This window comes from Gadus morhua, chromosome 4, assembly GCF_902167405.1.
Source record: "Gadus morhua chromosome 4, gadMor3.0, whole genome shotgun sequence".
Lineage (NCBI taxonomy): Eukaryota > Metazoa > Chordata > Actinopteri > Gadiformes > Gadidae > Gadus > Gadus morhua.
Window position 1 is genome coordinate 27977395 of NC_044051.1, and position 14214 is coordinate 27991608.

Consider the following 14214-nt stretch of genomic DNA (forward strand, 5'->3'; position numbering starts at 1 on the left):
GTTGACCTCTCCCAAACAGGACATGCATATTCCGCAGAGGAATAGCACAGGGCCAAGGCAGTAGATTTTAATGTGTGTGCTGTGGCTCCTTTGGAGTTGGTCAGTTTCCGTAGGATGTTGTTTCGGGAACCGACTTTGGATTTTGTGTTTTTGATGTGTTCCTTAAAGGTGAGGGTACGATCCAGGGTTACTCCAAGGTAGACGGGGTTGGTACAGTGCTCAAGTGGTGTTCCAGACCATTTGATGTTAAGTGGTCGGTTGGCTTCACGGTTCCTAAGATGGAAGGAGCAGACTTGGGTCTTTGCAGGGTTGGCATGTAGGTGGTTGTGCTCGTAATAGAGGAGTAGCTGATCTAGGGCTGTGGTGAGGTTTGCTTCTACTGCTTCAAACGAGTTCTCTTGAGATGTTATACAGAGATCGTCGGCATAGATGAAACGCTCGGTGTCCTGGTCCATTGGCTGGTCGTTGGTGTAGATGTTATATAGGAGTGGGGCCAGCACGCTACCTTGAGGTAGGCCATTTCGTTGTTGTCGCCAGCGACTCTGCTTGTTATTCAGGACAACAAAGAAGCGCCTGTCTTTCAGGAGGGCTCCAATGAGGTCTGTGAGTGCCAGGTCTTTTGTCAGCTCCAAGATCTTTTTAAGGAGGAGGCGATGGTTCACAGTGTCATATGCGGCAGACAGATAAACCAAGACAGCTCCTGTTACCAGTCCTTTCTGGAATCCATCCTCAATGTGTTGAGTGAGCTTCAGGAGTTGGCTTGTTGTAGATTTGCCAGGTCGGAATCCGGCTTGTTGAGGGATGATTGCTGCTTCAGCAACAGGGGCAAGCCTGTTGAGAATCAAGCGTTCAAACAGCTTGTAGAGGTGGCATAGCAGAGAGATTGGGCGGAAGCTCTTTGCATGCGCTGGATCTTTGCCTGGTTTGAGAAGGGCAATAATCCTGGTTTTCCTCCAGATCTTTGGGATGGTTTTTGTCAGCATGCATCTATTCATCAGCTGGAGAATCCATTTCCTCATCAGAGGTCCAAAATGTTTTATGTCTTCCGTGAAAATGTTGTCCAGTCCGATGGCTTTACCGTTTTTTAAGGTGTTGATGCTGGAATTCAGTCCCATAGTTTGGGAGTGCTTTACTCAGTCTACCTTTGGTCTGGGCTGTTTGGTGGTGGATTTCCCATTGAGCAGCAGCTGGTGCGCAACTTGGTTGGCCGTGGTAGTATACTGTTGCTGGGTTGGGGTTGATGGGTCGTTGCTGATTTTTCGGATGAGGCTCCATGCCTTTTTGCTGTTCTTTGACATATCAGTTGTCTCCAGCAGGTTTTTCCACTTCAGCTGGCGGCATTCTGAAATAGAGGTCATGAGTCTCTCAACTACTTCGGTGGTAGTTTCAGCAAAGGGGTCCGATTCATAGAGCTGTTGGTATTGCTCATACAGTTCGGTACTTGTGGCGTCCAGGCCTGGGATGTATTGAGTGCGGCAGCCTCTTGGGATGTTCTTGCGGGCTGCTTCGTGCACAAGCTTGGTGAACTTGTCATAGTTCCTGGGGTCTGCTGGGAGGTGGGCAATCTTCCTTTTGAGATCTTCTTGGAAGCCAGGCCATTTCGCTTTTCCAAATTTGAATCTTCTTCGGAATGGAACTGTGGCTGGGGTTATTGCAGCGTTGACTGTGATGCCGATGGGGCGGTGTTGGGTCCTTGGCAGTGGCTCCAAGACTAGCTTTTTGCTTAATCCAGCGATCTTGTGGCTGACAAACGCAATATCAGGGTTGTAGCCTGCTCTCCATCGTCCGCTGTTGAAGGACTTTGGTTGTTTTGCGTCGTGGATCAGATTAAGCTGGCAGTTTTCGGCCCACATTTCCACTGCATCTCCATCTTCGTTGTTGTTGGCGTATCCCCATTGCGTGCTGTGGCTGTTGAAATCTCCCATCACAATCAGCGGTTTTCCAGATGGTGGTATTTCAGGCATCTCCATGGGTATGGGTGGTGGTTTGTAGACTGAGGTGACGGTGGCTCCTCTCAGCTCAGTGGTTAGGAATTCAATGTTGTTTTCGTCGCTCCTTGTTGTTGATTCGACGATTGTGCCATTTTTTGCTAGCATGATGCTGCCATATTTTTCATGTGGTCTTTCTATGAGGGCGGTCCTACCTTCCACTCGAGGGCGAGGATTTTTAGGTCCGCGGTGGGTTTCCTGTAGGCAGAGAATATCGCACTGGTATTCTTTGCAGAGTTTTGCAACAAGTTCTTCTTTAGTTGCAGACAGTCCTTCAACATTCAGAGATATGATGGTCAGCGCTGGCCTTGGAAGCTGGCATTGGCCTCTCTTCCTGCTCCAGACTGGAGGGCTCCTGTCATTTGTTGAGCTTCTGGACATCATTGTCTTTCACTCGGCTTCAGTGTGTTCGGTAGAATTCGCAGGTTTATTAAGACCTGACAGGGATCGCGAACGTGAACGCTTCTACCATGGTCCCCATGTACCAAGTAAAACCTCCACTATCACCCATCAACTCAACTAAGTAGCGTGTAGTTGTAACTGTTTTAGGTTGGTAATAACTCCGATATTGTGTACTTCCTAGGAAATTAGGCAACCAATTCTTAGAAACATCTATTATCCAAGGTTTATGTTGGTAACAGCCCAAATGTAATGATGTACTATCTAGAAATTAGAATAGTACTTTCCAATAAAATACTTTTTCTTAGTTATTATTCATAGCTACACCCATTTAGAAAGGGTTTATTCGATTTACCACTATGGAATTTCTTACCTGGTAACAACCTCTGCAGGAACAGTTTTCCTCTAGTGTCATGGTACATCTTCCTAAATACTGGGTACGAAGCCGTTTGTTTCCATGGTATTACCAGGTTCTTACCATATAATTTATAATAGATACATTCCATTATCCATGCAGTCAACACAAACATGTACCATGTACGTTCTGCGACGTTACCAAGTAAAACACAACAATTTACCCAGTAAGTAAGCTGAAACTGTACTGTAAAAGGAAGCCTCGTTGGTTTCCATGGTATTACCAGGTTCTTACCGTATAATTTATAATAGATACATTCCATTGTCCATGCAGTCAACACAAACTTGTACCAAGTACGTTTTGCGACGTTACCAAGTAAAACACGACAATTTACCCAGTAAGTAAGCTGAAACTGTACTGTAAAAGGAAGTCTAGTTTGTTTCCATGGTATTACCAGGTTCTTACCATATCATTTATAAAAGATACATTCCATTGTTCATGCAGTCAACATAAACTTGTACCATGTATGTTCTGCGACATTACCAAGTAAAACACGACAATTTACCCAGTAATTAAGCTGAAACTGTACTGTAAAAGGAAGCCTTGTTTGTTTCCATGGTATTACCAGGTTCTTACCATATAATTTGTAATACATTCCCTTTTCCATGCAGTCAACACAAACTTGTACCATGTACGTTCTGCGACGTTACCAAGTAAAACACACCAATTTACCCAGTAAGTAAGCTGAAACTGTACTGTAAAAGGAAGCCTTGTTTGTTTCCATGGTATTACCAGGTTCTTACCATACAATTTGTAATACATTATTCCCTTTTCCATGCATTCAACACAAACTTTTACCATGTACGTTCTGCGACGTTACCATGTAAAACACGACAATTTACCCAGTAATTAAGCTGAAATTGTACTGTAAAAGGAAGCCTTGTTTGTTTCCATGGTATTACCAGGCTCTTACCATATAAGTTGTAACTGGTTAGTCCCTTTTCCATGCAATCAACACAAACCATATATGTTCTGCAACATCGTTCACCAGTAGTTAAGCACTTTAATTGTTGTTAAAAAATCCCAAACCACTGTTGATGAAAGGCATGTTAAAATTAAACAAAATCACAGGCTTATCTTTCAAACAATGCATATCTCCCAAACAGGCACTGAACACTCAAGAAATTGGACAAAAAAAAGCCGTCCACATCAACTCAATTTAAATGTTACTGATGGTTTTTTCATAAAACACATGACAGTGTTATGGCAAGTGACCACAAGGAAGACTGCTTCAACCTCTACAATTTGAATAAGTGGTGAATGCCATGCAGCAATCTGCCTATGGGAGCATCTTTGTGGTCATTCGCAAACCAATGAGTCCACTCGATGAATGAGAGATGGCTCTTTAGTGTCTTCTCTGTGAGGTATCCCTGCAGTCTCCACATCTGGGATTTGAAGGCTGACCAAGACCTGACCAGGTACCTCCAAATCTCCCCTTCCATACTGTAGGCTAATAAAGAATCAGAAGACAAGAAAATAAACATTAGGACTGTCAATTAATGAAGGATTAACTCAAACATTATTTTGTTTATCCGTTAAAAAAGGATGCTGGTCCTCTGGCCATTGTGTTTGGTCATATTGAAAAGAGAAAAAGGCATAGCCATAAATACAGTTACGCCTCGTTTCCAAATACGTATGTTTTTCGTATCCGTGCTTCCGTACGTAAATTTACGGAAGGGGGCCAAAAAGATTGGGGAACGTATGATAATGGCCGTTTTTAGGACACCGGTACTTTGGAACATGAGGATCGACATAAGATAAAAACAAAACCAACCAGGCTTGGAAAGAGATCGGCGAGGAGTTTGGCCTGCCAGGTACTGGCAGGCCAAACTCCTAAAAACTTTCATACGGTATCTCCGTAAAACGATGGCGAAAGTTAAATTTTTTGAACGTGTATTACGGACATACCGGACAGAAATTTTACGGAGGGGAGGAGTCTCAGAGGAAAAACAGACATTACGGAGAATCACATAGGAATGAATGGACTTTCGGTCGGAGACGAGGCGTTAACGCCTCATTTCCACATACGTACATTCTCGTATGCGATCCAACCGTCTCCGACCGAAAGTCCATTCATTCCTATGTGATTCTCCGTAATGTCCGATTTTCCTCCGAGACTACTCCTCTCCGTAAAATTTCTGTCCGGTATGTCCGTAATACACGTTCAAAAAATGTAACTTTCGCCGTCGTTTTACGGAGATACCGTATGAAAGTTTTTATGTTTTTCACAAAACATGCAAGTACCTGGCAGGCCAAACTCCTCGCCGATCTCTTTCCAAGCCTGGTTGGTTTTGTTTTTATCTCTGTATATGACGATCCTCATGTTCCAAAGTACCGGTCTCCTAAAAACGGCCATTATCATAAGTTCCCCCATCTTTTTGGCTGACCGTAAATAAATTCATGTCCATACGTAAAACACTAGCGCCCCCTTCCGTAAATTTACGGAAGCACGGATACGAAAAACATACGTATGTGGAAACGAGGCGTGATAGGACGGGAGGGGACAGGCTGTTAGCTCCGGTTAGCCCTTTAGCATCGAGCTAGCGGAGCTTCTGTCATTCAAATAACTCAGACATGTCGTTTAAAACCTATAACACCCAATTTATTAAAATATCCGGATTTAATCGGGCTCTCTCCCATAAGTACAGTTAATAGGACGGGAAGAGACAGGCTCTGTTAGCCCCGGTTAGCGCGATGCTAAAGAGCAGCTCTACCGGAGCATGCCACCTCAACAGGTGCAAGTTAGCCTCCGGTTTGATATTCGCCAGATATTCGGTTTACCACCCAATCGGATTCATCAACATAAGTGCAATACATTACGGGCTTAGTATGTTGAGGACGGTTTAGGACACCGTATCGCAAAAAAAAAACAACACATGTTGGCGCCATCGATGTCTGTGCAACAACGTCATTTACGTTCTGGCTGCCGCTGCTACCTGTTTTAGGGGCCGTCAGCAAATTACACTCACCGACTGGTGGCAGAGACGTTACCATGGAATTGTTTCAGGAAATTAATCACACAAATATATTGCTATATATTTTTTTAATCATAATGCAGTTAATAGTTTAATATTCGACAAAAATCGACTAAACTATATTTTAAATTATTAATTGCATCCCGTTTAACAATAATGCAATTTATTAGCAAAGTTACCTGCAGTAAGTAGCAGCCCACCATTGGCAACTACTACTACAATCAGGTGACAAAATGTATTTTTTAGTGATTTTTATGTTATTTTATATGATTTATTTCCAGAAACAATTCCATGGTAACGTCTCTGCCACCAGTCGGTGAGTGTAACTTGTTGACGGTCCCTAGAACAGGTAGCAGCCAGAACGTAAATGACGTTGTTGCACAGACATCGATGGCGACAACATGTGTTTGTGATTTGTCCTAAACCGTCCTCAACATACTAAGCCCGTAATGTATTGCACTTATGTTGATGAATCCGAATGGGTGGTAAACCGAATATCAGGCGAATATCAAACCGGAGGCTAACTTGCACCTGTTGAGGGGCTAACAGAGCCTGTCTCTTCCCGTCCTATTAACTGTACTTATGGGAGAGAGCCCGATTAAATCCGGATATTTTAATAAATTGGGTGTTATAGGTTTTAAACAACATGTCCGAGTTATTTGAATGACAGAAGCTCCGCTAGCTCGATGCTAAAGTGCTAACTGGAGCTAACAGCCTGTCCCCTCCCGTCCTATTAACTGTATTTATGGCTATGCCTTTTTCTCTTTTCAATATGACCAAACACAATGGCCAGAGGACCAGCATCCTTTTTTAACTGATAAACATAATAATCTTTGAGTTCTACATGTTCTAGAAATGTTCATTAATTGAAAGTCCTAATGTTTATTTTCTTGTCTTCTGATTCTTTATTACAGTATGGAAGGGGAGATTTGGAGGTACCTGGTCAGGTCTTGGTCAGCCTTCAAATCCCAGATGTGGAGACTGCAGGGATACCTCACAGAGAATACAGTAAAGAGTCATCTCTCATTCATCGAGTGGACTCATTGGTTTGCGAATGACCACAAAGATGCTCCCATAGGCAGATTGCTGCATGGCATTCACCACTTATTCAAATTGAAGAGGTTGAAGCAGTCTTCCTTGTGGTCACTTGCCATAACAATGTCATGTGTTTTATGAAAACACCATCAGTAACATTTAAATTGAGTTGATGTGGACGGCTCTTTTTTTTGTCCGATTTCTTCAGTGTTCAGTGCCTGTTTGTGAGATATGCATTGTTTGAAAGATAAGACTTTGATTTTGTTTAATTTTAATATGCCTTTCATCAACAGTGGTTTGGGGTTTTATAACAACAATTAAAATGCTTAACTACTGGTGAACGACGTTGCAGAACATATATGGTTTGTGTTGATTGCATGGAAAAGGGAATAACCAGTTACAACTTATATGGTAAGAGCCTGGTAATACCATGGAAACAAACAAGGCTTCCTTTTACAGTACAGTTTCAGCTTCATTACTGGGTAAATTGGTGTGTTTTACTTGGTAACGTCGCAGAACGTACATGGTACAAGTTTGTGTTGACTGCATGGAAAAGGGAATAATGTATTACAAATTATATGGTAAGAACCTGGTAATACCATGGAAACAAACAAGGCTTCCTTTTACAGTACAGTTTCAGCTTCATTACTGGGTAAATTGGTGTGTTTTACTTGGTAACGTCGCAGAACGTACATGGTACAAGTTTGTGTTGACTGCATGGAAAAGGGAATAATGTATTACAAATTATATGGTAAGAACCTGGTAATACCATGGAAACAAACTAGGCTTCCTTTTACAGTACAGTTTCAGCTTAATTACTGGGTAAATTGTCGTGTTTAACTTGGTAACATTGCAGAACATACATGGTACAAGTTTGTGTTGACTGCATGTAAAAGGAAATAATGTATTACAAATTATATGGTAAGAACCTGGTAATACCATAGAAATAAACAAGGCTTCCTTTTACAGTACAGTTTCAGCTTAATTACTGGGTAAATTGGTGTGTTTTACTTGGTAACGTCGCAGAACGTACATGGTACAAGTTTGTGTTGACTGCATGGATAATGGAATGTATCTATTATAAATTATATTGTAAGAACCTGGTAATACCATGGAAACAAACGGCTTTGTACCCAGTATTTAAGAAGATGTACCATTACACTAGAGGAAAACTGTTCCTGCAGAGGTTTTTACCAGGTAAGTAATTCCATAGTGGTAAATCGAATAAACCCTTTCTAAATGGGTGTAGCTACAAATAATAACTAAGAAAAAGTATTTTATTGGAAAGCACTATGTTAATTTCTAGATAGTACATCATTAAACTTGGGCTGTTAACAACATAAACCTTGGACAATAGGTGTTTATAAGAATTGGTTGCCTAATTTCCTAGGAAGTACACAATATCGGAGTTATTACCAACCTAAAACAGTTACAACTACACGCTACTTAGTTGAGTTGATGGGTAATAGTGGAGGTTTTACTTAGTACTTCAGCTGTAATTCCTCTGTATTTACCTTCTTATTACCAGTGGTAATTACCCAGTAATACACTATGATTCATCATATATTTGCTGGGTAACTACCTCTGTATTTACCTTCTTATTACTAGTGGTAATTACCCAGTAATACACTATGATTTACCATGTATGTACCGGGTAAATACCTAGTAATTAGGGGACTGTAAAAGGAAGGGTTACCAAAACACCAAGGCTGTTTGTGACCAAGGGTCAACGACCACAGTAGTGTTAAGGGGTTATTCCTTATTCTACCTTAATAGTGCGTCCCGACTCTGTCCTCTCGCCATCTCCACTGCCATAGTTACCAGAGGCCTAGGAGAGAGAGAGAGAGAGATACAGATACAAAGCGAGAGAGAGATGTAGAGAGAGAGAGATGTAGAGAGATGTAGAGAGAGAGAGAGAGAGAGAGAGAGAGAGAGAGAGAGAGAGAGAGAGAGAGAGAGAGAGAGAGAGAGAGAGAGAGAGAGAGACTTCACATAAGTAGGAGAGAAAAAGCAGAGTGAGATAGACATATATTTACATCTATAATTGTATAATTGGGTAAATGTATATATTAATGTATTGCTTATTGGTAAAACTACTACTATTGCTATTAATAATAAGGTGTTACTCACCACATCATAGTCGTCTTCATCATCACAGAGTCTCTCTGCTGCCTGGGGGTTACCCACCACCTTCAGCTGGACCATGGAGCCCTACGCACACACACACACACACACACACACACACACACACACACACACACACACACACACACACACACACACACACACACACACACACACACACACACACACACACACACACACACACACACACACACAGTGTCAGCCGTATAGAAGCCGTATAGTGTACTGAGATACAGATAGACAGGGATGACATTTAGAGACAACAGAGAGCGAGAGAGAACTAGACGAGAGAGAGAGAGAGAGAGAGAGAGAGAGAGAGAGAGAGAGAGAGAGAGAGAGAGAGAGAGACAGAGAGACAGAGAGACAGAGAGACAGAGAGACAGAGAGATAACTAGTCCCAGTGGGGTTGTTCAGTTTTAAGAGACTCTGAGTGCAGCTCATGATGACCTCCTTAGTATATAGTCTCCTGGCTCCCCTGGGCCATATAGGGGCCCTCCAGGGGCTTACAGGGCTCTGTGAAGAGGTTCCCCGCTTACGCACACACACTGTTAGGACAACACAGGGAAGCAGCGCATGGTGGCCATGGACAACGGGTGTTATACCAAGGGAAAAGATGAGTCTGTGAGCAGGGGGGCACAGGAGAGAGATTGATACAGTGGGCGAGTGAGTGAGTGAGTGAGTGAGTGAGTGAGAGAGAGCGAGAGAGAGAGAGAAACAGTGGGCGAGTGAGGCAGCGTGTGATAAAAGAGAGAGAGAGATTTATACAGTGGGCAAGTGAGGCAGCGTATGAGAGAGAGTTATTCTTTGGGTGTGTGAGGCAGCGTGTGAGAGAGAGAGCTGCTGTTTGGTAGAAGGTTTTACACTGGTCGTGGTTAAAGGGCATCTTGCCCCAAGGATACCTCCAGGTCGACGGCAAGGATTGCAAATCGAACCTGGAACCTTTCTGCTTGGAGTCTGTCAATGCAGAACTATGATAACAACCTGACTTCTGACAGACTAAGCAGCTGATGTTTGACCTGAACATCTTTATTGTATTCAAGTCATCACACGTCTGTGTCACATCATGGCAACATGTGCGTTCAGCCTGCTAATGAAATGCAACATATTTTGGGTTCAAAGGTTGCACAAGTCACGGTGGTCAAGTAACACGTTAACAAGGGGAGAGGGTGTTAGAGCTTAACTCACTCACTCAAGCATTCACTTACTCACACACACACACACACACACACACACACACACACACACACACACACACACACACACCTTCCTGTGTTAACAGAAAAGCGCACAAACTTCACATCCCTATAAAGAACATGTGCCACCCGTCGCCTCCCCCATGCGCCTGCATCCTCGGGACCCCCCCCCCCCCCCGCGGCTCTCACCTTGAAGCGGTCAGGGTCGGCCTCCCCGGCGTACCCCACGAAAACCCCCGCGCCGGGGTCCAGGTCCATGTCGTCGGGGGACCTCTCGAAGCGCACCGTCTGCGGCGTGGCGTCGCAGCCATCGTAGAAGGTCACCTGGTCCTCGTACACGGCGAGCGAGAAGCGGCTCCACCCCCCAGCCAGGGCAGGTATGCTGAAGGCTGCTGCCTCGTTGGACGCCTCCGAGTCGGGCTCCGTGTAGAAGAAGCGCACTGTCTGCCGGCCCGAGCGTGGGTCGGCCGCGCTCAGCTTCACGCCCACGTACATGAACTTCTGGTCGCCGTCAGCGACGGCGAAGAGCACGCCGGCGGTGTTGTCGGCGGGCGAAATGTGGAAGAGCAGGGAGAAGTGGCGGTAAAAGGGGTTGGGCAGGTGGGCCAGGGCGGGCTGCCCGGTTACGGCCGAGCCTGACTCCCCGCTGAACACGTAGGCGGGAACGCCGCCGGGGCCCAGCACCTGGGTGATCTGGTCCGGGACCAGATCCCCGATCAGCTGCACCAGGGACACCTCGTCCCCATCTGGAGGGAGGGAGGGGGGGAGAGAGGGAGTTAAGATCTCCTCAAAAGTCATGGAGACCCTAAATGCAAAGTGGTCCCAATCAAACGTGTTTAGAAATATAGAAATAAGTCTGTGGGTACTCTTCAAGGTTCTTGGTTCAATCCCCGGATCACCTTGACCTTACCAGTATCCTTGAGTAAGACAGCTGCCTATACAGGTAGATGTTGCCTGGGTTAATGCTGTGTGTGTGTGTGTGTGTGTGTGTGTGTGTGTGTGTGTGTGTGTGTGTGTGTGTGTGTGTGTGTGTGTGTGTGTGTGTGTGTGTGTGTGTGTGTACAAAACGTCCCAACTCTGACCTGTGGCTCCCGCTGGAGTTTTTTGCTGGCCTTTTATAACTACTGAACCAACTCTAAACACCTGTAAATTAAAAAATAAATAAAAAAGATTTTTAGAAATAATTAAAAAGAAAATCGAATTAATAAAGAAATTGAATACACAGAGGTGTGAATCAAGATCAAGATTTTATAACGATTTATCGTGCAGGCCTACGCTGGAGCCAGAGAGCCACTGGTCGTTCACTTGGGCATGAGGAGCAGAGCGTAGAGCAGAGGGCCACCAGTGTTCTCAACAGCTGTGATAGCTGCCTGAGGTCTAATGTGCTCGTAAGAGATACCTGAATCGGCTCTTAGCTTGAGGTCAAAGACGGAGCACAGACACCCCTCCTCTCTCCCCTGGTTTCACTTTAAGCACAAACTCAATGTTATCCAAAGTTATTTGACAACAGGAAGATTAAATAGCCACAGCACATTGATGGATCCAATGCACACTGTGACTTATCAGGAAAACATCAAAAAGTATGTGCCTCTAGATCTGTCAGGTTTTGTAGGGGTGTGGTCTGAATTGTAATTTTGGGAAAATGACCTTAGACTATTTTTTTGAAAGACTGACGACTTCATGGGCCTTTAAAGATGGCGTCAACAGTTAAAAAGTTAAATGAATAGGCAATAGCAAACTAATCAATCCATTTGTCAACAACTTTGTTTTAGATTACTTACTAGATTAAAACAATCTACTTGTTTGCAATCATTGTGACATTAATGGATTTTATACCTTGGTTCTCTGGATTTGATCACTTGTTTACCTGTATTCACTCACACTCAATGGTGAATACATGCGTTAATTTCAACCATCACAGCACAATCACCTGTCTCCAAGCCTCATGATTTTGCATTAACTCACTTGTACATACTACTAAACACATAGTTGGCGACTTTGCAAATACTTTCCACACAGTATAATGTATATTTGTACATTTTGTGTGTAAGTTCAAGTACAGTTTGATATACAGCACACACCATAAGTATCATATTTATGTTTAGGCACCAGCGGATTAAAAAGAAATACATTTTCCATGTTTCAGAAGCTCTCCAAACAACGACTAATGTACTTTACATAATAACCCCAAAAAACAAAATTCCCTTGTGAATTGACCACTCTGAGTGCACTTTGTTTGATCCCGGTCTCTCACATCAGGGGATAGGGGGGGGGGGGGGCGTTTTTCCAAACATCATAATATGGGAAATATTGCTGATGATTCAGTTCCCATGGAATAAAGATGTCCTTTCAAGGGAAATGGCCACCGGTTTGGGGACTGGCTTATAATTTCATATTCTCCTAACAGACCTCAGTCTGACACAGGGTCTCTGGAGAAGTGCTCGATGGACACGAACCAGGGCCTTTCAAGCACATCCACTGTGTTCTGAGCCCAGCTCGTCAAAAATGTTATGAACGAAATGAAACTGCGATTTTTAACCCCATTATTTTTTCCTGAGGGTCACCCCATGTTGAGGGAAGCTAAAAACCCGAGGAAAATTGATTCGACCAAGCCAGAGATCTGCATTGGCTGCCGGCGCTATAACTACGGAATAGCTATAACGCTAACCTATGGGGGCAAGCTCTTTATCCGCTTTTGGGGCTTCTAAACAGATTCAGAAAACCATTCTCCTTTAACAGTGAATTAATCAAAAAGTGAATGTTTGTGTTTTCCAACACACAGGAAACAGAGTAATCCGTCCTCCACTCAAAAGAAAAGAGGAAACGTCACAAAGGAGACATCAGTCCTCCCAAAGAAGTTTTGGGGGGAAACAAGAGAACAATGCATCCAGCTACCTGAGTTTCACGTCAAGCTAACTATTGAGAGTGAGAAGAGTTAGAGGGTGTTACGGCCTCCAAACAACTGAATAAGATACCCAGTGGCTCGAATTGGAGACCCCAACATAAAGGAAGGACACCATGAAATAAGTTGTTTTAACGGGTTTTATTAACCAAATGAAACCATAGCTGAAATGCAGTATGAATACTTTAACAAATAAAGAAGTCTGCAAACCAAAAGGGACCTGGGGATGCCGGACAAACTCAGCAAAATGGAGGGGGGACCAGGCCACCCCCTATAGGGACGTCGAGGCTGGCCCCCCTCCCTGCCTGACAAAACCAAATCATAAACTAAGAACTAAACGGAAAAGTAGGACCGCCGGCCATCCCCAGGCCTAGATCAAAGATTACAGAAAGAAAAGGCTATTTAACAACTCGCACTGTGGGACAAAGGTGTTGCCGGGTCTGTGCCAAGCAACTGACTTTGCTGGCGTTATACAGCAGGCTGGTAATTGGGCTGTAGCGATCTCAGATTTGCTGCAGGTGTGTCAGCCTGAGTGCCAGCCTGATGAGAAAGCAAAGACAATAGGTCACACCTTAGAGTCCCCCTCTGTCAAAGAGACAAAACCCTTCATTAAAAAGGGCTGGAATTCAGGGTCAGGAGTGCGCACCGGCTCTGTTGAAGCTGAAATCAAAGGCTCACTTTTAATTAACACAACAGATTTCGGTGGTTGAGACTTGTTCTTATGAGTAAAGCATTTGTTAATGGTGTGACCTATTTTCTTACAATAACTGCAAGTTGGCCTCTCCTTCACACCCTCCCCACTGTCTGACTTTTCAAGCTTCTCTTCACCCTCCCGCTTAATAAATGGAACATAGGTTCCTACTGGAACATTGTCCGAGTGAAAAGAGCTAGATTTGCGCCATGATGAGTAAGAACTACGCTCTGACACAGGAGTCCTCTCAAAACTGTCCCTGTGGGTGAGCACATACTCATCCGCAAGGACAGTCGCAGCTGCCAGTGTCAAAGCTTTTTGCTCATTAATATAGGTTGCCAGCCTATCTGATAAACAGTTCTTAAACTCTTCTAGCAGGATGAGCTCACGTAACTGTTCAAAGTCCGTTACTTTAGATGCATGACACCAGCGGTCAAACAGAGCCTCTTTCTCCCGACCAAACTCAGAAAA

General features: G+C 43.9%; 1 protein-coding gene across 6 annotated transcripts in view; it reads right to left on the reverse strand.

Moving 5' to 3' along the window:
- LOC115541554 (collagen alpha-1(XVIII) chain) overlaps positions 1–14214 on the reverse strand; it is a 94670-nt gene that overhangs the window by 32590 nt on the left and 47866 nt on the right. For all 6 annotated transcript variants that reach the window (XM_030353305.1, XM_030353302.1, XM_030353303.1 and 3 more), the window contains exons 2-4: positions 10340–10896; positions 8943–9023; positions 8581–8640 (exon numbers count right to left, since the gene is read on the reverse strand). In XM_030353305.1, the coding sequence (XP_030209165.1) occupies positions 8581–8640; positions 8943–9023; positions 10340–10896 (698 nt within the window). The remainder of the gene's footprint in view (positions 1–8580; positions 8641–8942; positions 9024–10339; positions 10897–14214) is intronic.